At 40.2% G+C, this 22,916-nt stretch overlaps 1 protein-coding gene across 2 annotated transcripts in view; it reads left to right on the forward strand.

Moving 5' to 3' along the window:
* Positions 1 to 7,539: 7,539 nt before the first annotated feature.
* Positions 7,540 to 22,916, forward strand: part of LOC124143522 (transmembrane prolyl 4-hydroxylase-like) — a 28,961-nt gene continuing 13,584 nt past the window's right edge. The window contains exons 1-4 of one of the 2 annotated variants that reach the window (XM_046512559.2): positions 7,540 to 7,848; positions 11,933 to 12,201; positions 19,781 to 19,862; positions 20,976 to 21,189. In XM_046512559.2, coding sequence (XP_046368515.2) covers positions 11,980 to 12,201; positions 19,781 to 19,862; positions 20,976 to 21,189 — 518 coding nt within the window. In that variant the 5' untranslated portion in view covers positions 7,540 to 7,848; positions 11,933 to 11,979. Of the gene's footprint in view, positions 7,849 to 9,043; positions 9,103 to 11,932; positions 12,202 to 19,780; positions 19,863 to 20,975; positions 21,190 to 22,916 lie in introns of those variants that run through there. The other variant, XM_048397442.1, reaches the window with a different exon arrangement.

A 22,916-nucleotide genomic window follows, 5' to 3' on the forward strand; every position in this document is an offset into this window, starting at 1 on the left:
TGTCTGAACACATAAGGTGGCATTCGGTGGAAAAAAATATTTTTTTTCACTTTTCACATTTTTAGGATCGATGGGATCCGTAAACCAATTAGAAAAGTCTGACCTAAATGGAATCTAGACTTATTGCCATAACATAATTGACAATACATTTTCGATCAGGCTTTTTGTAATGAATATACCACAGGAAAGTACAAACGTTTCTGGTGATTTCGTCCCATCATCGATCGCTTTCATTTTAAAGCCATCATTGTAAAAGAATACATAGCACACATTAAAAGTTTAAGGGCTTTTGTTCAGTCAAGTATGGTTAATTAATTGCCGATGTAAGTAATTAATTCTAAAAGCCACGATTACTCATTGAATACGATACAGTTAATTATTATCTATCAAGACCCATAACATAGTCCTTGAGAAATCACTCAGTTAATGGGATTTAGATTTGTTTGTGGCATTAAAACAAAAAAAAGTATGTACTTTTTAGGAAAATGCGAAAGCAACTTAAATTGAGAAATCTCTTTAAAATGCTCTGCATACACCACAAGGTCTAGGTAGCTGAAAGTCAATATTCAGATTTGGTCATACAAATTGATTTGGTCATAATGAAATTCAGATATAATGATTGCATTTAAATTTAAATAAAAAACCCTGCTGTACCAAAATACGAAGATAGTTTCCATTAATGATAACAATACGATGTTAATGATTTATATTTTACTTTATAGTGAAAGAGTATGATTTTACGCCGCTTTTAGCAATATTCCAGCAATATCACACGGAAATGGGCTTCACACATTGTACCCGTGTCGGGATTCGAACCCGGGTCTGCGGCGTGACGGGAGAACGCTTTAACCACTAGGCTACCCGACCGCCCCATTTTTACATTGATATCATCTCATATAAAAAGACATTACAAATATACAGCCACAAAACCATTTCCGTAATCATAAACAAAGTCCAGTGTACGAGACCGATGATATCATAAGCATGTGTTTATGAATCACTATCAAAATAGTGTTTGTTTGTTGTTTAACGCCGCACGGAGCAATATTCCAACTATAATATGACGGCGGTCTGTGTAAATAATCGAGTCTGGACCAGACAATCCAGTGCTTGACATCATGAGCATCGATCCACGCAGTTGGGATACGATGACATGCATCAACCAAGTCAGCAGCCTGACCACCCGATCCCGTTAGTCACCACTTACACAGCATAGTCGGCTTTTACAGCAAGCATGGGTTGTGAAGACCTATTCTAACTCGGATTTTCACGGCGATCTCCTTACTTGATGGCTGACACATTATAACATTCAGTACACCTTGAATGTTCATAGTGAGCTACAGTGCCTTGGTGCTATATTTAAATACCGTCGTATATCAGGAGTGCTCCTGTGCGGCCTTAGGCAACAAACACTTACTTTTTTTAGTCAAATTGTGAGTGGCGGGTGCTACCGGTAGAGCGGGACACCAGGTGATTTTCAGTGATTCATGTATACGGTTTTCAAAACTATTTTGCTTTTTACACCAAATGGCATAATTTCGGCAGTTAACCTAGATAGATTATTCTCTAGCGTTGTCGTTCTATTCTAACATTATTTTCAACTGCCTCTTCTCAATGTTTCCCAAGTTTTCATGGAACAAAACCTTTCACAGGACGTTTATTCGGGGGGTTACGGTTTTCACTTTCATCGGCTAAAAGGACATTGTGATGATAGGGAGAAACTTCAAACGATGTCTGTTTCCTTATCGCTAATTACAGTTGTTTGCTTTTGTTTGTTTGCTGTTTAACGCCGCACTCCAATATTCGATCCACGCAATTAGGAAACGATGACATGCATCAACCAAGTCAGAGAGCCTGACCACCCGATTCCGTTAGTCGCCTCTTACGACAAGCATAGTCGCGCTTTATGGCAAGCATGGGTTGCTGAAGACCTATTCTACCCCGGATCATGTTTGTCTTTGGTAATTGACTTTCTTTAGTTAGAGCTGATTTGACTGATTAAGCTAAATCTCCCAAATGTGTCGGACCCGCGTAAGATATCAAATTATGAACATTATTACCTACATGCATATCCTCCTTTGACATTTATGCAAATCATTTTATAGTTGAAAATATATAGAGAGAGACTCGTGACAAATAATGTTGGTATAAGGTTTGCTATAGCTGTCTTTTCAAATATTGCCGAACATCGGCATTTAATTCGTAATACATCTAGTTATTGTGATAACGTTAAACCATGTTGCCATATCAACGGAAAAGGTCTGTTGAACAGAGAGGTTATATCAGTGCGATGACCATCACTATCTTATTATTGACAAGGTCTCGGGAGAAGGATCTACAGAGAGTGAATACATTGAGGTCGCCATTGTTATTTTCTATATATAGCGAGTCACTGAAAACTCCGGCTCTGTTGTATTTATCCATCCCTCCGGGTGTTATGAAGAAATAATGACCCTATTTCTATAGTAACACTGTTTACTAGTCCATTATGATGACCCGGAAAGCCTTTTCCACACAACAAACATTGCCCATGCATGGAATTCAAAGTTGGTATAGTCGAATTCAAAACGTCAGCGCCGGAGTGTATTCAGTCTCAATTATCTACCGACGTAGATTCCATTGGGCGTAATTGTGATGGAATGAATATTAATGGATCACTGAAAGTCAGTATTGATTGTGATTGAGCTTTTAGCAATATTCCAGCAATATCACGGCGGGGGACACCAGAAATGGGCTTCACAAATTGTACCCATGTCGGGAATCGAACCCGGGTCTTCGGCGTGACGAGCGAATGCTTTAACCACTAGGCTACCCAACCGCCCCCTGAAAATCAGTAATGACACCATGTGTTCGCGAATATAGTGACATCCAGTGAGTGAGTGGGTGGGTGAGTGAGTGAGTGAGCCCCAGTGTGTGTGTGTGTGTGTGTGTGAGTGAGTGAGTGAGTGAGTGAGTGAGTGAGTGAGTGAGTGCAGAAGATCGAACCCCGGATGAATGACCACAAAGCCTCCACCGCGCACATACATGCAGTTTTGGACAATAAATGTGGTTTTCTATTAAACATGTGGGGTCGTGATGACGTGCAGTTGTACATTTCTTGATTAACAATATTTGTAGTTGTGTTGATATCAAATGGATCTGATTAATATTTCATTTGAATTATGGAATAAGACCCGCATATTGAAGAAAACGTGTTGATCTTTTCTCTATGCAGATGTTGATGTCTCAGCGGCGGGTCGAAGGCCAAAGATGACCTATAATGATGTGAGTGATATATTGTCCGTATATCGAATGCTCATTTCTTCGATTCTCTTGATTTGGAAGGCGAAGTGGACAGTTTTATCAATAGAGGTAGTTGTTATGTCCACTGAAGACAACGAACTCAAGATTATAACGATTATATAGATCGGCGTGATCGTGTATATTGACTGTTGTATATTGATGTGAATATTGACTGTTTGAAATATTAAGCCCCATTGGCCCTGTTGCTGGCCGGTTCATGGTAATATCAGACTATTGGTCAAACCTCGATCATATTACTGGGCATCGTGATGTAGCTTTAATACAAACTGTGGTTGAAATCCACATTCACTCACTCACTCCACGACGAGGCCATCTGGCGAGATTTCATAGTGCTTAACTTGTTACCATCAGTATATATACACGTATTGACAAATCACAATGAATTGCAGTCGCGAGCAACTCGCGCCAACAAACCAAACGTCTTACGGGTTACGGAAAGGGCCGAGTGGTGCTGAATGAATGCGTTGATGTGATGTCTCCGGAAGTTTCGAATGTGTGCCCACCTTGCCCTGACGATTTGGCAGCGGAGTTAGCTCCCTTCTCGAACACCTTGTAAATGGGGTTTCGGCAATGATTGATCCATGACTGCCCCATTATATTTTGATGCGATGTATACATTGTTACGGCATAATAAATATTATTTTTAAAACATGTGTTTGTCGTATCATCTTTCTAGTGACGTGGAATATGACTTTGTTTCCAAAAGAGTCTCGGGCGAACAGGATGAACCATTCGTCACCACTCGCCCCTTTCCGTAACCTGCAAGAAGACTCGTCCCCCTATCGATGAATGTTATGTGCGAAAATACGACAAACCAATCAGAATGCGCGTATGATTTCAAGTTCTTCGTCAAGGAATCCCTAAGAAACAATTTATGATTTTACATATGTCTTGCATCTAAAAATATACCCAAGACACAGTTAAATGTGGTCAATCATATTGTATAAATCCGCATGTCCCGATGTGCTTTTAATTGCATCTGAAATATATATAATATATGGGGACAATCACATATATGTGAAACATTACGCAACGAGTTGACAATTGTTTTGGGTATGCCCGTTTGCGCTAAGACGGAACCCAGTCGCAAAAATGGCCACGAGAGGGGCACGAGTCGCTATACGGCTTGTCCCGGAATAACACGAGTTGGTCATGAATGAGGATTAACCAGCGAATTTGATTCAAGTTCCTCAAACACCGCTTGGGCCCACTTGCACAAATCGATCTTAGTGCTACGACTTTTGTAAGCCAATGTTAAAGTGTGTGAGTTGCGATCATCTTAGCGCTAAGATCGCTTTGTGCAAGTGGGCCCTGGTGTACCTGCTTGAATTGTAAGATGAATATCAAGCTAACAGTTAATGAGTAGTCGAATTATACAGAGACAGTGCCAGTGACACTGGTTATGTGCATGTTAACCTGCCACCTGCTTCACATGCAGCTTTGGTTGTATACTCCCCAGGGAGCCGAGAATGAAAATCGAGTGCACACTGATCCATTGACAAAGGGTAATAATAATGTTGTGCAATGAGCATTTACTAGGAGTGGAACTTGGCGCGTCATAAATGGGCTTATCATAATATTTATTTATATATTTTTAATTTTCACAGTCAGGTTGGTTAGGCTCATCATCAGCTCAGGGCCCTTGCCCCCTCTGCACGCCGCCAAGATAGGGAATGGGACTTCTCCCTGGAAGCGCTGCCTTGTCAAACCCACCAAGAACTTTTTGGGGAATGTGAAGACTCCCTAACACATTTAGCTTTCTGCATTACCAAGATTGCCAGAAGGACTGTATTCCTGGCAGCAAACCCGGGAGGTACCAAATCTAAGGCACCAAGAACGAAGGGGAGTCGGACCACTTGGTACTTGGGATACAAGCATGACATTCGAAATATTTTTATGATGATGATGATGATGATGACGACGACGATAATGATGATGATGATGATGATGATGTCTAGAACGTTGCAGAAAAGTGCGCACCTGACAAAGTCCCCTTTCAAAGACCTGTCATCTCTAGATGCGTAAATACCGGTTGCTATATACACCAAAGAAAAACACCCTCCCGAATCGGTAATAAAAACACTCAGCACCCTGTTTTCATCTACCCTTGGTCACATAGCGGAGCTATTGGGATTTAAAATCCAGGAATATCACGTATATCAAACATCCATGGGTGGAATGAACAAATACAGAGATGTACTGTCAAATACGCCACGCCTTGACGCAGTCAATCATTACTCCTGCATCGGATGTGCATTTAGCTTCAGAGGACTGTACAGATTATGATCTTCTTATACCCTGGGTATTTATTTATTCGAATCAATGAAATGTAGCTATATTGCATGCAAACACACGTATCTCTCCTCTGGTCCTCGGGGGGAGAGTGGGGGAGTTGAGGGTGTTACCGTCACTACATGGTTGTAATAAAACATTATTAATATTATCGATCCGAGGTTAGGCTTGGGCTCCAGTTTGTCGTGAGAGTGAGTGAGTGAGTGAGCGTGCGAGTTTGTCTTTAGCGCCGCTTTGTACAGTATTTCAGTCATATAACTAGGTATCAGTATGATGTGGAAGAAAATCCCGAAGTGGAGCAGGTTTCAGACGTTCACCACTTTGATGAAAGCGACTGGCACGGGTATGGTGCTGACGATCCTAGAAACAGCGTTCCATAGTACCCACACGACGTTGTACGGTGCTCATTATATCAACCGCATGTTTGACTGGCCAAGATTCAATTTATGTCATGCTGGGATATTGCTGACGGCAATCGTACGTCTTAATGCGTTGTCATGGGGGCAAAGCACATAAATGAAGACTTGACTCTTTTATAGGCTGTTTTGTTGGCATTTCATTTTCAATATACAATCTCGAGATAGCTTTATGTTTTGACCCTGCTGCTTCTCCGGGGGCTCGTTGGATCGTTGTTCACGCTATCAATCTTTGGTTTTGTTGGTCCGGACTTGACTTACAGCCGTGATAAACCTGCAACTTTCTATCTCCGACGTCAAACACCATTCATCACCTCATCCCAAATATACCATTCCATGGAGCAACCTTAGTGATATATGGCCGCCATAAGTAACTCCAGTAACACAGGTAGATCCAGTTAGCAGTAAATACCTCCCTTACCTGTTAACTACGCGTCTAGTCTAACAATGTATAACCCAGAAGACTCCAGTAGAAATAAATGAAGCTCAAGGCCATGTTTCCCTCTTGTCAACTGTAAGCTTGCCTAAACAACGTAAACCTTTCTTGCACAAGATTTCAGGATAAATAACTTTGAAATGGCCCTAGGTTGGACATACTGCAGAATATACAGGGAAAATTGAATGGTCGTACAATTGAAATGTTGGAGAATGTGAAGACGAAATATAAATGAGAAATTGTCGTACAATCGAAAACTGGATAATGTGAAGAAAGAAATATGGTTGTAAAATAGAAAACTGGAGAATACGAAGACGAAATATATGGGAAATGGTCGTTAATTTAAAAACTGGGTACTATGAAGACGAAATAGGTGTGAAAGGTTTGTGCAATCGAAAACTGGATACCATGAAGACGAAATACCGTTAAGTACGGTTATAACGAACTCAAAGGGACTACTAATTTTAGTTCGTTATAACGGTAGTTCGTTATAAGCATATACACAGCATAACTACAGCAAATAGTCGGGACCAAAAAAATGAGTTCGTTATATCCATCAGTTCGTTATAAGCGTGTTCGTTATAACCGTAGTTTACTGTATATGTAAAATGGTCGTACATTCGAAAACTCAATAATATGAAGTCGAAACGGTCGTACAGAAATTACATGCCATCCAAAATATTTTCGACGTGAGAGATGAGCGAGCGCTTTAACCATACACTCCCCCACCGCCCGGTGACACACTAAACTAGCAAGCTGATGTCTCACATCTTATTTTGTCAGGTTGTCACAAATCCAACATCTTTAATGAAACAGATAAGCAGAAAGAAAACGCCCATACCGATAATCTAATGAGAGATCATAGGCAGGGTTAGGATTTGTCCTTCGTCTTCATAAATAGACCCATCAAACATCGGTCATATCAAATATCAATAAATATTAAACTTACTAAAATGGTTTTTAATGTGTATTTTTAATTTGAAATGGATTTCCTGCACTATTTACCAGATTTTACCGCCGCTTACTTTCTCAGTGACATTGTCAACAGCTGGACTGTCACAAACGAGAGTTATCTCCCTTTGTAAACAACGACACGTGTTGTCTTAAGCCCACCGGTGACAGTTCAAGGTGGCTGCAGCATCACGGCTGTTACACATCGCTCGACTCTAGACAGCCAGGGAAAGTTCAGCGGTATTCGGTAGAGTAATGTCACACTGACCCGCCTGTGCCGTGAGGCTATAATCGATAACATTCCCATTGCAGGGATCTGTAAACTTGGGCCAAATGCTTCCCGACATTGAAGTCGAGTGAAAGATCGAATCTGTGGTACACGTCGCACGTACACGTATGATGACGTCCCTGCTTTCACACTGACGCAGACACTTTCACGCGGTCGTTAAGGTTAGTGTTCAAGGTTTCATGGGCACTCGTCCTTACATCAGCAACATCAGCTGATAATAGATATATATATATACAGAGACCTCTGATCTATAAGTGCGATTATTGGTGAGATTTTGATTCGATACTGGTGGTGAATCTTTTGCTATAATGAATTTATAATGAATTTTTAATGACCTGATAATTGTCTGTGCGTCAAAGTTATTATTCTTGTTAAAAGTTAATGTGTCACAGACATGAGTCATAACAAATAAACCATTTATGATGTATGTGCACAGCTGTCATTTCTATTATTACGACATGCGATATATGTTCATGTCTGTTTGTTTGTTGTTTAAAGCCAAGCTTGTCATTAAGATTTATTGCGAGAGGGACTGTTCTCTTCTTGTTTCACTGACAGGATGTGTTCTGTTTAGTATCAGCATCAGTATTCTTATTCTTAACTAAATGCAGGGGAGGTCTGGTAGCCTAGTGGTTAAAGCTTTCGCTTGTCACGCCGAGGACCTGGGTTCCATTCCCAACATAGGTACAATGTGTGAAGCCCATTTCTGGTTTCCCCCGCCGTAATATTGCTGGAATATTGCTAAAAGCGGCGTAAAACCATACCTACTCACTCTTTACTAAATGAGAATAAGGTGGTTACAGCTTGTGGCTTGGTTGTCAGTGTGTCAAGGATTGGTGCTCATGCTGTCAACCATTGGTCCAGACTCAATTATTTACAAGTCGTTGTGATACATCTTGAATAATATAGACGTGACATTAAACAAAACTCTCTCATGATCAGTCACTATACCCAGGCAGCATTACACAAATGGGCCAATGCTGGCTAAGCGTTGCCAGTATCGCCAGTGCCGGTATCGCTCTTGCAGCACTGACCCATCATCGGGCCAGCGTGTGCCAGCCAATGCCAGATAACAACTCGGCTGGGTTCCACTCACACCCTCGCCAGGCGACAGTAGCCCCTTACAGTGCCACGCTCTTATCAGTAATCTGCCCTGAACACTCAAAGTTGATATTAAATACCATCTTTTATAGGATGAAAAAAACATATATATATGTAAATTGTTTGGTCATGAGTACTGAAATAACAAATTTATCCCTCTGGTAATTATTTAGAGAACTCACATTATTATAATAAGGAATAACTGTTTGTGTATCACTTTACCGCGGATCATGCTAACGGTTACAGTCCATTCTACAAGTGGGTCATTCTTCCTGTTGACATCTTTGTGTCCGAATTTGCACATTTCAACAACAGTAAGTATGTTTTCATCAATCTACAGATTCCCCCAAACAGATAACCGCTTTGGTGTAAAATAAGTATAATCTCCGTAATGATCTGAACGAAGAAAGAGTTATTAATGAGATAATTAATTTCATGAAATCTGATATACTGGCGCCATAGTAAAAAAGTGTGGTCTGTACATTGGTCTACTTTTGTTCGTGTAAACATCCGTGAATGTAGTTTAAATGTAATAGTTTCTCATGTAATAGTTTCATATTTCTATACCTCCAGATATGCTTTGAACTCTAAATAGCTAGGCTATACTGTGAAATAATGTTATTTTCATGAAAACAAATATATTACCGATAACCTATATTAATTTAACTTCATTCATAATCCCCAACAACACTTCATTCAAACTCAAATGTTCGTTCGTTCGTGTTCTGTTATTTTATCTACAAATTCTATGAAAGCTGTCTCCATAATCCGAATATGTAATTGTAACTACATGAAGGATGTTTTACATATTCCATATTCAACGTAATAAGCGCCAAGGACGATCGCAAACTTAGAAATAGGGGGCTCTTATTATAATATAATTTTTGTGAAAAAAAACAGTTGAAAGATTGTAAATTTCGTGGTATATACTGACAATCCGAAATGATACAAATGAAAAGTCTGTGCGTATTATACACGACAGATATATTTTCCAGAATTTAATTGCCCATAATTAAGGGTGCATATAACACACGAGTGCGTATAATACACGAATAAATAAGTCTTGTGTACATTGATCGGAAGGGGTGCTAATTGGGATTCTTCACTAGCAAATATATTAGCAAATATCGCGGTGGGAGCTTGTTAGAGAGGGGCGCTTATTACATCGGAAACGGTAGGTCTCACAACTTATTGTCATCGGGGGTATGACCGCTGCAGTCACGGTGAGACGTTCTTAATTCGCCTCAATATGTTTCTTGATAATTGCTAAGACATGAAACTGTTTTGAAAACAACTTAAAACAATGTAACATTTATTTTTAGCCTTTCAGTGTAAAACGAACGTCTCAATTCTTGTACATTAACCAGCAATAATATTCATGGAACTGTTTGTGTGAAGTAATTAACACGATTTTAGTAGCTTCTATCTTGTCAAGTATGTTGCAGAAGCCACCAGAAAGAACCCACTGGCCCCAAAAACCAACAATGAAATAGAAGATAATTTTAGAAGATGAAATTGTGGTTTCGCTGTGCACCTGACAGGGACAGGGGCAGAAAAGAGCGGATCCTAAAGTCCTTACAAAAGAAGGCACCAGCTATTCCTGGTGGAGAGTAGCTTGCAGAACCAGACTAGGAAAACTTTAAACTAGAGACATTTATTTTATAACTGTGTTCAAATTCACATCATTAATGTTCTGTGAGGCATATTTATTCAAATATTAGCTATTTACATGTAAATAAACAAGGAGGTGGATCACCCAGTTGTTTGTTACATTTTTCTGACTATGCAGGACTTCCTGAATTGGATTTGCATTATACAGTTTTGTGGTAGACTGACCCAGAATTTCTTTAGTTCATAGCTTTTGTTTTGATTGACCCGCTGTTCCTACATCTCTTAGACCTTTGATTCAGATTTTGTATTTTTCAAACAAAATAGAAAAAACTGACAATCTACATTTAAAGTCACTGAAAATAAATTGATAATTCCTATATAGAAAAATATGTAATAAATTCAGTTGTCATCTTAAATCTTAAATCTTAAATATCCATTCATTCACACCAGCATGATCAAATTTGTAATTCAATTTTAAACACTGAGGTGACACTGCTAATGAGTTTCTTTGAAATCATCGTAAATTCTTCACAGACGCATGCATGACTGTGAACTACTGACCATAGTTTGAAATGACAGGAAAGGTAATTTTAAACTTGCCAACATTGGGCCAATATTGGACCAGCATTTGGCCAACATTGGGCCAATGGTGGCTGACAAATGGCAATCAGTGATTGGCCAATGCTGCCCCCTCGTTGATAAACAGCATTGGCCCATTGCCGGCAAACGACATTGGCGCAATGTTTAGTGCGGCATTGGCCCACTGTTGGCCCAATTGTGTAATGCTGCCTGGGTATATGATTTCATCCAATGAACTTCGGGACTGTGAAGATCCAGGTTAGAATAGGTCTCCAGCAACCCATGCTTACTGTAAAAGGCGACTATGCTTGTCATAAGAGGCGACTGACTTGGTTGATGCATGTCATCACATCCCAATTGCGTGGATCGATGCTCATGATGTCAATCACTGGATTGTCAGATCCAGACTCGATTATTTACAAACTGCCGTCATACAACTGGAATATTGCTGAGTGCAGCATTAAACAACAAACAAACAAATTTGTATCTCGGCCTCAGTCTGCTCACTGTCTAGACTGTGTAATTACATAATTACACTGCAGTGCTTATTGGGAGCACCTGTCTCTGATTTCATGAAATTAAGTATTCAGCTTTTGCTGAGTTGAACTATATGGTGTATATCATCCCTTATAATTTAGGAAAATATTGTTTTAATAACCAAGATGAGTTTATTAATCTGAATTATGCCCAAGCCAATCTTCCAAGTGTTACAGGTATGCCAAGGGCTAGTATATTTAGTATATTTAATACATGTTTTTCTTATGTATTGTGTAATCTGGCTTGTAAGCTTTCTCAGTTAAGTTTCCCCATTATCTTCTATCCCACTATTACCAAGTTTTTGAATGAAGCGGTAATATGTCATCGATAGTATATTTTCAATTCTCATTTCTGAAATATTGCTGTATTCTTAAATAAGTATTCAAGATATCTGTCTTACTGAAAGTATATATTTAGACGGGACAGAGAGGAGAGATTCAATGAAGCCGGAGACGTGAGCAGCGATGACTGTGAGGCAGTCTCTTGGCGTCCTCCTGCTGTGGACGACCTTCTGTTTCTGGTCTGCAGGAACCCACGCAGGAAGCCACATACAGGACAGCTCCTGTGGGGCTGAGAATGACAACCCACAGGATTGGGGCAACTCCAAGATCAAAGATCATCAAACTGATCAATGTTTGCACCGAGAATCTAGAACTGAGCAGCTTACAAGACTTGATCCAGTGAAGGTACTATATTCTTCTGCTTCTATTGTTTGAGTAGGGTATCAACAAGCCAGGCTAAGAATGTGATATGTGCAACATGTGTCATGGAACTGTCTGTCATCTGTTATTCATCATCTTCCTGAGGCTAGGGAGTTAACTGACTAAAAAAGACCAGTTACCACCCTTGCCGAACTAGGCTGGAATTTCGTGGCTTGATAATAGCTCCAGCAGTGGATGTTACAAGTTATGTCCCTTCTATGTCCTTCCAATGTGGCAGTTCCAGCTAGTTTCTGTCCTCACATTCTTTGTCTGCTAGTTCAAGTTCAATCTCATTAAAATCAGATCTTAGTTCTCGCTATCGCTAAAACAAAGATCTGAGGACATCTCATTACGGGTCACGTCAGAACGACCTTTCATCTGACCAATCAAAACATCGCTTACCAGATCAGGAAAGTGACAGTCGGAATGTGTTTTCTAATCATGCAGCCTCGAAAACGTTAACATGGGGTATTCCGTACGACAGTTGAGCCCGTCAAAATTATCTTCTCGCTTCCATGGGATAAACATTTGAATGCAGGAGGGGTTGCACAGTACGTGGTAAGCACTATCATACAATCGCAGCCATATATAAGACATTCCGGAATGTTCATTTGTTCAGTTTTTCAAAATTTTAATCGAGAACTGAGTCGACATATTTTTTAAGCGTAGTCAGAAAAGAAAGTCGCCAGGTTGAAAGGAGTGCTGTGGAGTTCGAGAAAGCTGCTTTCTAATTGGCTGATGTTGACTTCTTGTTAGTTGTTTCAGTGGTCGGCCAAAGTTCGCGAAAGGTCGTTCTGACGTGACCCGTAATGGGATGTCCTCAGATCTTTGTTTAGCGGCAGTGAGAACATGGATCTGATTTTAATGAGATGGTTTAAATTTTATCATTTATATCAATCTAAAAGTCAATGACTACCCTAACGACACAGAAACAGTGTTTCAGTTTTACACACTATACTGATTACCGTGTGTGCAGTTAGGGAGAAACTAGGCCATGGAGTAGTGTACTTGATGGAATAGAGATACAGCATGCCCCATGCTTTTATCATCCAAAACTGGCTCCCACAGGAGATATTGCTTGGGTGAGATCAAGCCATATCTATACTGTAGATATCGCTGCAATGAAATTGCATCACAATGCTTTGCAGACCATTGTGACGTCATTGGTTACCATGACGTTACAATCAAATGACATCACTAATGGCTCTGCTACTGAAGCTGTTAGCAGTAGTTTTTACACTTAAGACACTGCTTATTACTTTCTACAAACTGAAAAAGTTGGAAGAATGATGTTAGATGATAAATAAAATCTCACCCTCGGAGTTTTCCCACTTTTATCAACTTGTGTTGATATATTTGATATCAAAAGACACTCGGGTGAGATTCTCTATGTAACAGCCAACTAAATGAGAATAAGGTGGTTACAGTTTGTGGCAAGGATGGTTGCTCATGCTGTCAACCACTAGTCAAGACTCAATTATTCATAGGTCATTGTGATAGATCTTGAATAATATTGATGGGACATTAAACAACACTCTGTCAGTCACTTTCTGATTTCATGAAATGAATGGGTGCCATTGCCTCAACATGCTTCCTGTCCAGACTACGTAATTTTAAAATTCAGGGATGAAAATGTTTTTTCTTTAAAAAAAAACACTCTGAAAGTATGCTGGGTCTGGTGGACTATGATTCACAAAAGTGTCCCTTGACGTAATAAAATCTGCAGAAAAGTCTCATCTATGATAATTCCACTGTTGTACCAGTTGGGAGCACCTATCTCTTATTTTGCTACATTAATTCATATAGAAGAACTCGGTCCAGAATCCAGCTTTCAGATATACAGTAAACTACTGTTATAACGAACTCAAAGAGAACACTTATTCTATTTTGTTATAACCGTAGTTCGTTATAAGCATATATACAGCAAATGGCTGGCACCAAAAAACCAGTTCATTATATATCCGTCAGTTCATTATGAGCGTGTTCGTTATGAACGTTTACTGTATCGTTAGGCATGAGTTTGGGAGTGAGTTAATGGGAGTGAACCAAAACATCTACTTCATTTAAATTGGGTGTTGTGAATGAAGCATTTATCTGATATATTTTCTAAGAATTGAAAGGTTTCAATGCACGCCAAGTAGTCAAAATTCTAACTCTCACTGGACAAAAGCCTCTTCCCGTTCTTCTTGTATTTTGGAAAATACCATATTCGACATAATTAGCGCCCCGCTCTAATAAGCACCCACTGCGATATTTGCTAATATATTGGCAAGTCAACAATCCTAATTAGCACCCCTTCCGATCGATCAATGTACACAAGACATTTATTCGTGTATAATACGCACTCGTGTGCTACATGTGTAGTATCAACAGTCATCATAGTACTCATGAACTGATGACGTCACTAAAAGAGTGATGATGTCATGATGACGTCATGATCAAGATGGCCTCTAGACAAGAACATGGCTGCCTCATGTAACTCATTTAATAAACCTAATCTGAAGCCATCCGGCCTCCATCTTAGATATTGCATGGTGTCAGAAGTCGGATATGAATCTACAGAGACTGAGTGAGCTATTTAATGCAATTTTGATAGACTAGAATTTGGCATTTTGCCAAAATAATTGAAGTGAATAGCCAGTGATAGTGCTAATGTTTAAACTCACATGCTAGTTTGAGTGAACATTTTGACTGATAAACTGAAGTCATAAGCACATCCTAGTTTGCAATCACAATTACTAAGGATTACAGAAGCTGTTCATTTATCCCAGTGGATATTTTCATCAGAAAAAGCATGGCTACATTCCAAGTGTCTCCACCTGATCGTTTCAATTTCAAGCAGCCTGATGAGTGGCCAAAATGGATAAAGAGATTTGCTCGCTTTAGATTAGCATCAAGACTGAACACTAAAGATGGTAATTTTCAAGTTTCCACGCTTGTTTATTCTATGGGGGAAGAGGCAGAAGACATATTAGCTACATTTAGACTTAATGAACAACAAGTGGCTGATTTTGACGTTGTGAAAACTCACTTTGAGAACTTTTTCACTGTTAGAAGAAATGTTATCTTCGAACGAGCCAAGTTTAACAAGAGACTACAAGAACCAGGTGAAACTGTAGATAGCTTCATCACTGCGCTCTATGGTCTGGCTGAACATTGTGCATATGGAGCACTTCAGGATAATCTTATTCGTGACAGGATAGTGGTTGGAATAAGGGACACTGGTCTATCTGAACGACTACAGCTGGATGGTGAATTAACCCTTGAAAAAGCTGTCAAGATGGCCAGACAGTCTGAAACTGTGAAAAGGCAACAACCAGTGGTCCGAAATACTGCGTCTGAAATGGAAAATGCTACGGCAAATGTTGAGGCGATAAAGGGAGGTAACTTCAAACATCACAAGAATAAGAAGTGGAAGAACCACCACAAGTCTCAACCATGTCACAGATGTGGCAAATCTCAAAACAGGAAGGTAGATTGTCCAGCTGTATCTTCAACCTGCAGAAAATGTCAGAAAAAGGGACATTGGGATGTTATGTGCCGAAACCAGCCTGCAAATACCTCACAAACAAGTAAGAAGCGGTATGCAGTGAGTAATGTTGAAGGGCTGACAGAGGAAAATGACTGTGATTATGCATTTCTTGGATCTGTAGAGGATGTCTCACCTCACAGTAGTTTCAGTGATGACCCCTGGTATATTGACTTGCTAGTCGACAAGCGAGGTGTTGTTTTCAAAATAGACACTGACGCCGATGTAACTGTTATTCCAGAATCTGTCTACAAAGAGATGAATTCTCCACCCCTCAAGAAATCTAACAGGATCTTATATGGAGCTGGGAAATCAGTTTTGAAATTGCTTGGTAAATTCACAGCAACCCTGAAATCAACAGATTGTTCATCAAAACAAGATGTGTACGTTGTAAGAGGTCTAGCTTCCCCTCTCATAGGTAAACCTGCAATTAAAGACTTGAATCTCATTCAGCGGGTACACAACATTGAAGACAGAGTATCACCAAATGAATATTGGAGAACCAAGTTTCCCAAGTTGTTCATTGGGCTTGGGAAGATGGATGGTGCCTACAACATTAAGCTTAAGGAGGGAGCGAAGCCTTTTTCTCTGAATACTCCAAGAAGAGTTCCACTTCCTTTACTCACCAAGGTGAAGAAAGAACTCGAGAACATGGAGAGAAGCGGTGTAATCTCACGTGTTGACGAACCTACGGACTGGTGTGCAGGTATTGTTGTTGTACCTAAAGCCTCAGGATCCGTTAGAATTTGCGTTGATCTGACCAAATTGAATGAATCAATTCATCGCGAAAATCATTCAATGCCAGTTGTAGACCAAACAATCAGCCAACTGAGCGGTGCTCAATACTTCACCAAATTGGACGCCAACTCTGGGTTTCATCAAATCGAACTAACAAAGAAATCGTCACTTCTTACTACTTTCATAACACCGTTTGGAAGGTTTAGATTCAATCGTCTTCCGTTTGGGATTTCATCTGCACCTGAACATTTCCAGAAGAGGATGAGTCAGATATTGGGAGGATTAGAAGGAACTTTATGTCAGATGGATGACATACTGATCTACGGTTCAACACAGGCAGAACACGACACAAGATTAGAAGCAACCTTACAGAGACTACAGGAAGCTGGAGTCACTCTCAATGACAAATGCGTCTTCTCAACTAACTCTGTGAGATTCCTTGGTCACATCATCGACAGTCATGGTGTTCGAGCTGATCCGGCGAAAATCAACGCTATACAAGATATGGCGGAACCTTCATCTGTTACGGAAGTTCGACGTTTCTTAGGAATGGTGAACCAGTTAGCAAAGTTTCTTCCAAATCTTGCAGATGATACTAAACCACTCAGAGATCTTTTAGTGAAAGACAACATATGGGTTTGGAATGAACCTCAACAAACTTCCTTTGATCGAACAAAGCAGAAACTCTGTACATCACCAGTGTTGACCCACTACAACCCAAGTGCAACAACTGTAGTTTCAACAGATGCTTCATCTTTCGGGCTTGGAGCAGTGTTACTGCAGAAGCAAATGGATAATTCACTCAGACCTGTTGCATATGCATCTAGATCACTAACAGTGACAGAGCAGAGATACGCTCAAATTGAGAAGGAAGCGCTTGGTATTACGTGGGGTTGTGAGAGATTCAGAGACTTTCTGATTGGACTGCAGTTCACAATTTAGACGGATCACAAACCTTTGATTCCGCTGTTAAGCTCCAAGAATCTTGAAGAACTTCCACCCAGAATTCAACGTCTACGTATGCGTTTGATGGCATATCAATTTCACATTGTACATGTTCCAGGGAAATACATGTACTCTGCAGATGCGCTTTCAAGAACTCCACTCAAGTCTGAAGGAAACAAGAGTGAAACTCAACTTCTACATGACGTTAACCTCTATGCAGATTCTGTGATGTCAGGCCTGCCAGCGTCTCAACAAAAGATACTTGAGATAAAGCGACAACAACTACAAGATGACGATTGTCACTTGCTTATTCAATACTGCACAGATGGATGGCCTTCATTGCACAAACTTCCGACTCAGGCGAGACAATATTGGACTCACCGAGGTGATCTCACAGCTATAGATGGACTGTTAATGTATGGACAGAGAATTGTCATACCTGAAGTAATGAGATCCAGTGTGTTAGATCGCCTACATGAAGGACATCAGGGGATAACTAAATGCAGAGCATTGGCGAGATATTCTGTATGGTGGCCTGGACTTGCAGTACAGCTAGAGAGAAAAGTACAAAACTGCAAAGTGTGTGCCAAAGAAAGGTCAAATTCAACTGAACCACTTATTCCTTCGGAACTTCCAGATCGTCCATGGATGAAAGTCGGTACAGACTTATTTGACTTTCGAAACAACCAATATGTCCTTGTTGTTGACTATTTTTCAAGATACATCGAAGTCGCCAAGTTATCAAGTACAACATCGGCAAGCGTCATCAATCAACTGAAATCAATCTTTGCGCGTCATGGAATCCCAGAATTTGTGGTATCTGACAATGGTCCACAGTATTCATTCCAGAACTTCAAAACGTTCTCCCTGGAGTATGAATTCATTCATCTTACAAGTAGTCCTCATTATCCACAAAGTAATGGTGAGGCCGAGCGTGCAGTTCGCACAGTGAAAAATCTACTCCAGAAGTCACCTGATGTTTATCTAGGTCTTCTTGCTTACAGATCTACACCTCTTGTTGGTGGACACAGTCCTGCAGAACTCCTTATGGGTAGACAACTCCGTTCAAATGTTCCTACTCACCCAAATCAGCTCAAGCCCAAGCAGCTTAACTTTGACAAATTCAGGGAGGAAGACGAACATCGGCGAGTCAAACAGAAAGAACTTTTTGATGTGAGACACCGAGCTCGAGATCTTCAACCGCTCAAACCAGGTGATCATGTGTTCGTGAAAGATGCTGACGGAACTAAACAAGGTTTAGTTCAGAGCAAGGATGAAGCCCCCCGTTCATATCACGTGGAAACGGAGGGAAGAGTTGTGCGTAGAAATCGCAAGCATCTCATCCCAACATCAGCAGATAGTGGAACGCCAGTCAAGTTAGACTGTTCGAGGAAATGTGAAAACCCATTCAGCGAAACAGCCAACACCAGTGCTCAAGTCAACAACCCAGTTAACACTGCAACGACAAGATCTGGCAGGATGTCAGTGAAACCAAAAAGACTGGATCTGTGACTCTATGAAGATTCACTTTGTGTGAAAATGTGTTTAGAAATTTGATTTGACTTTAAATGCTGATTGCAGAGATAATGTTAATTTCTACTTACACTCAGTATTCATTCAAGTTAGCTTTGGTTAGAATATTGTGCTGTTATCTTTATAATGCAGCTTTTAAGGTCTAAGTTCAGCTTTCACTATTAGAGACTCTAACGTTAAAGTGCTGAACTCTTTTACAGTAATTAAAGGATTTAATCTCCTTCAAGACTTTCGAAAGGGAGATGTAGTATCAACAGTCATCATAGTACTCATGAACTGATGACGTCACTAAAAGAGTGATGATGTCATGATGACGTCATGATCAAGATGGCCTCTAGACAAGAACATGGCTGCCTCATGTAACTCATTTAATAAACCTAATCTGAAGCCATCCGGCCTCCATCTTAGATATTGCAACATGCACCCTTAACTGTGGGCAATTACATTCTGGAATATTATATCTGTCGTATATAAACATTTCAGGCTGTCAGCATAAACCATGAAATTTGTAACTGTTTTTTTTACACCAAAATAATATTCCAATAAGAGCCCCTCATTTCTAATTTTGAGAGCGCCCTGTGCGCTGGATTAGCTTATTATGTCGAATACGGTATGCCATGAAGCATAGTATCCACTGATATATTGTTTGTTGTTGTCATCTTGAATCACGATCAGTGAAGTACTCTCCACATTATATACTACTTAAAAGAGGTTAAGAATCTCCAACCCCCCCCACCCCCAATATTAATAGAATCAGGTGGTCCTTAACTTCTTTTGAGATGTATATATGCTCATGAAGGTACTTGGTGTAATCTGCAGGTCGGCCATGTTGAATTGCTGAATCTGATGGAGGGCAAGGTTCATGAAAGGATCACCCTGGCTTTGAATCCTCCAGTGTTTGGTATGTAACCATGGTAACATAAGTCCTGACAAAAATAATGTTGTTAAAGCGTGAATGAGCCAAAAGTTTGAAGTGAGATAAAAAACGTAATTCTTTATCTTTGGAACGTCCTCACAAAACAAAATAACTGTGCAATTCCATGATCTGCAATCACAATTACCCAAATGTACATGGTTACAATTCAGATTTCATTTTAGTGAGTGAGTGAGTTGGGTTTAACGCCGCTTTTAACAGTATTACAGTTATATCGCGGCGTGTCAGCTTATTGTGGGAGGAAAGCCCGAAGTGATGCAGGTCTCAGATGTTTACCACTTCGGTGAAACCCACGAGCATGGGTATGGTGCCGACAAACCTAGAAACATAATCGGGGCGAACTGGGATTCGAACCCACAATCATAGGTTTCTGGCGTGCCTAAGGGACGCAACTCTGCACAGCGAATCGCAGCGCCTTAGACGACTGGGCCATCCGTCCGTGCCCCCTAGATTTCATTTTAAACAAGATCAGGTGATATATAGGCAGGAATGAAAAGAGAATTAATTCATTATCATCTGGTCAGTTCACAGCATTGTATACAAACTTGCATAATTTCAATGAAACGTTGCATTTTGTCTTTTAAATTTGTAGGGAGTTCTTAAACAGATCCAGGGTAGAATAGGTCTTTAGCAACCAATACTTGCCGTAAAAGGCGACTATGCTTGTCATATAAAAGAGGCGACTAATGGGATCGGGTAGTCAGGCTCGCTGACTTGGTTGGTGCATGTCATCGATCCCAATTGTGTGGATCGATGCTCATGATGTCCATCCCTGGATTGTCTGGTCCAGACTCGATTATTTACAGACCGCCGTCATATAGCTGTAATATTACTGAATGCGGCGTTAAACAACAAAGAAACAAACAAAATATTCTAAAACAAGAAAATGTTTTTAACAGAACATGCAGAAGGAAAATAGGCCAAAGAAAAAATATACCTTCTATCGCAAATTTGATCATTTGACTTTAAAATATAAAACATATCAACTTATGAGGCAACTGAGGGTTTAATTTTTATTTTGGTGGAATAGCTGTGATTTTGATCCTGCATCAAATTTTAGAGTTATATCTACTTAAACAGAAATCCGGGACTTCCTGAGCTCCTCGGAGTGCAGCTATATCCGACAAATAGCCATGAAGAATGGCCTCAAGACTAGTGGCCTCTTCACCTCTGCTGGACAAAACACGCCCGAGTCACACACCTCTGCCCGAGATCTGCGTGATTTTGCTCGAGTTAGTATGCAGACATACGTACATCTTGATCACGATCCAATCTTGAAGGGAATCAGAGAGAGGTAAAACTCACTAATTTATCGTTTAGGCCGCACAAAAAATATGTGTGTTTCCCATTTCCTGGATTCCCTGACCCTAACCCTTCTTTGGACACACAATGCCATTTAGAAAGTGGTCAAATGTAACAAATGTTATATTTAGGATAACACTTTCTCAATCATTCTGGCAGTGTGGGTTCGAATCCCGGACGGGACTTAACCCCCAAAAGTACTAGAATCTGTACTTTACTAAGAAAGTGTTATCCCAAACATTACATCTGTTACATTTTACCACTTTCTAAATGGCATTGTGTGTTCATAGCTTTCGACCATTGGAGCCGTGCCAATTTACACTTGTCAGAGGGGTACACAAAGTACGTGATCTAGACTACCAGTTGGCGAACTGTAAGCCTCATGGTGGCTGAGTGGGTTAGATCGCTGATTTTGTGTGCTTGCGATTATGTGCTTCACTCTCGTGGTGTGGGTTCGAATCCTGGATGGGACTCAACCCCAAAAAGTATGAGAATCTCTACTTTACTAAGAAAGTGTTATCCCAAATATAACATCTGTTACACCTAAACCTTCTTCGTCTGTTTTCACAAGTAGCACCATGACTTATATCAACATCTCAGTATTGTCCATATTTCATGTCACTAAATTTGTTGTGCTTCACTGTAGATAAACCATAGATTATCTACTTTGAAAGTTGGCATTTATTGACATACAGATACAGGTTTTTTTTAAATAATAATAAAAAGTTAAAAAAACAAACAAAATCAAACCTGACCTACCAACCCTGTGTTTGGATGGTCTGAAATAGGAATTACATTATATATATGTTTTTTTGGCCTCGAAGGGAAACAACACTCCAAATCTCAGTTGTCTTTCTGACTCAGTTTTAATTAGTCTATGTAATCACCAGACACCAATTAGTATCAGTGACCCAAAAAATTGGGCTTCGGATCAGTGATGGGGCAATTGGAGGACCTCATTGACTGTGAGGGGGACATCCTGTGAATCCTCGCATGTGGTTGGATGATGCTTACCGGTACTATAACCTTTCACCTTGCAAATTTGTCTGCAAGTGTAAATGTGTATGTAGTGAGTGAGTTGGGTTTAACGCCGCTTTTAACAGTATTCCAGTCATATCACGGCGTGTCTGCTTAATGTGGGAGGAAAGCCCGAAGTGATGCAGGTCTCAGACGTTTACCACTTCGGTGAAACCCACGAGCACGGGTATGGTGCTGACAAACCTAGAAACATAATCGGGGCGAACCGGGATTCGAACCCACAATCATAGGCTTCTGGCGCGCCCAAGGGACGCAACTCTGCACAGCGAATCGCGTCGCCTTAGACGACTGGGCCACCCGTGCCCCGGTGTATGTGTACAATTACAACTATGTATATAGTTAAGTATACAGTAAATATGTGTACATGATATTTTTGGAACAATTAAGTTGAGTTCATATACTCAAAACAGCATCGACCCTTATTTTTCAGGCAATTTGCATTTAAAACTACTCCCTTCTTGTCATCCATGTTTCATAGTACAACTCTGCACCTGTGAATTTGTCGTCATTCACATAATGCTCAGTTAATGACTTTATTACAGGTATGTAGTGGTAGAACCACTCAGATTACTTGACAAAGACCATGCAAAATAACTCAAACACGTTCACCCCTGTTTCTGAGTGAGTGAGTGAGTTGTGTTTAACGCCGCTTTTAACAGTTATATTGCGGCGTGTCAGCTT

The sequence above is a fragment of the Haliotis rufescens genome, unplaced genomic scaffold (assembly GCF_023055435.1).
Source record: "Haliotis rufescens isolate VD_foot unplaced genomic scaffold, xgHalRufe1.0.p SCAF_17, whole genome shotgun sequence".
NCBI classification, from domain to species: domain Eukaryota; kingdom Metazoa; phylum Mollusca; class Gastropoda; order Lepetellida; family Haliotidae; genus Haliotis; species Haliotis rufescens.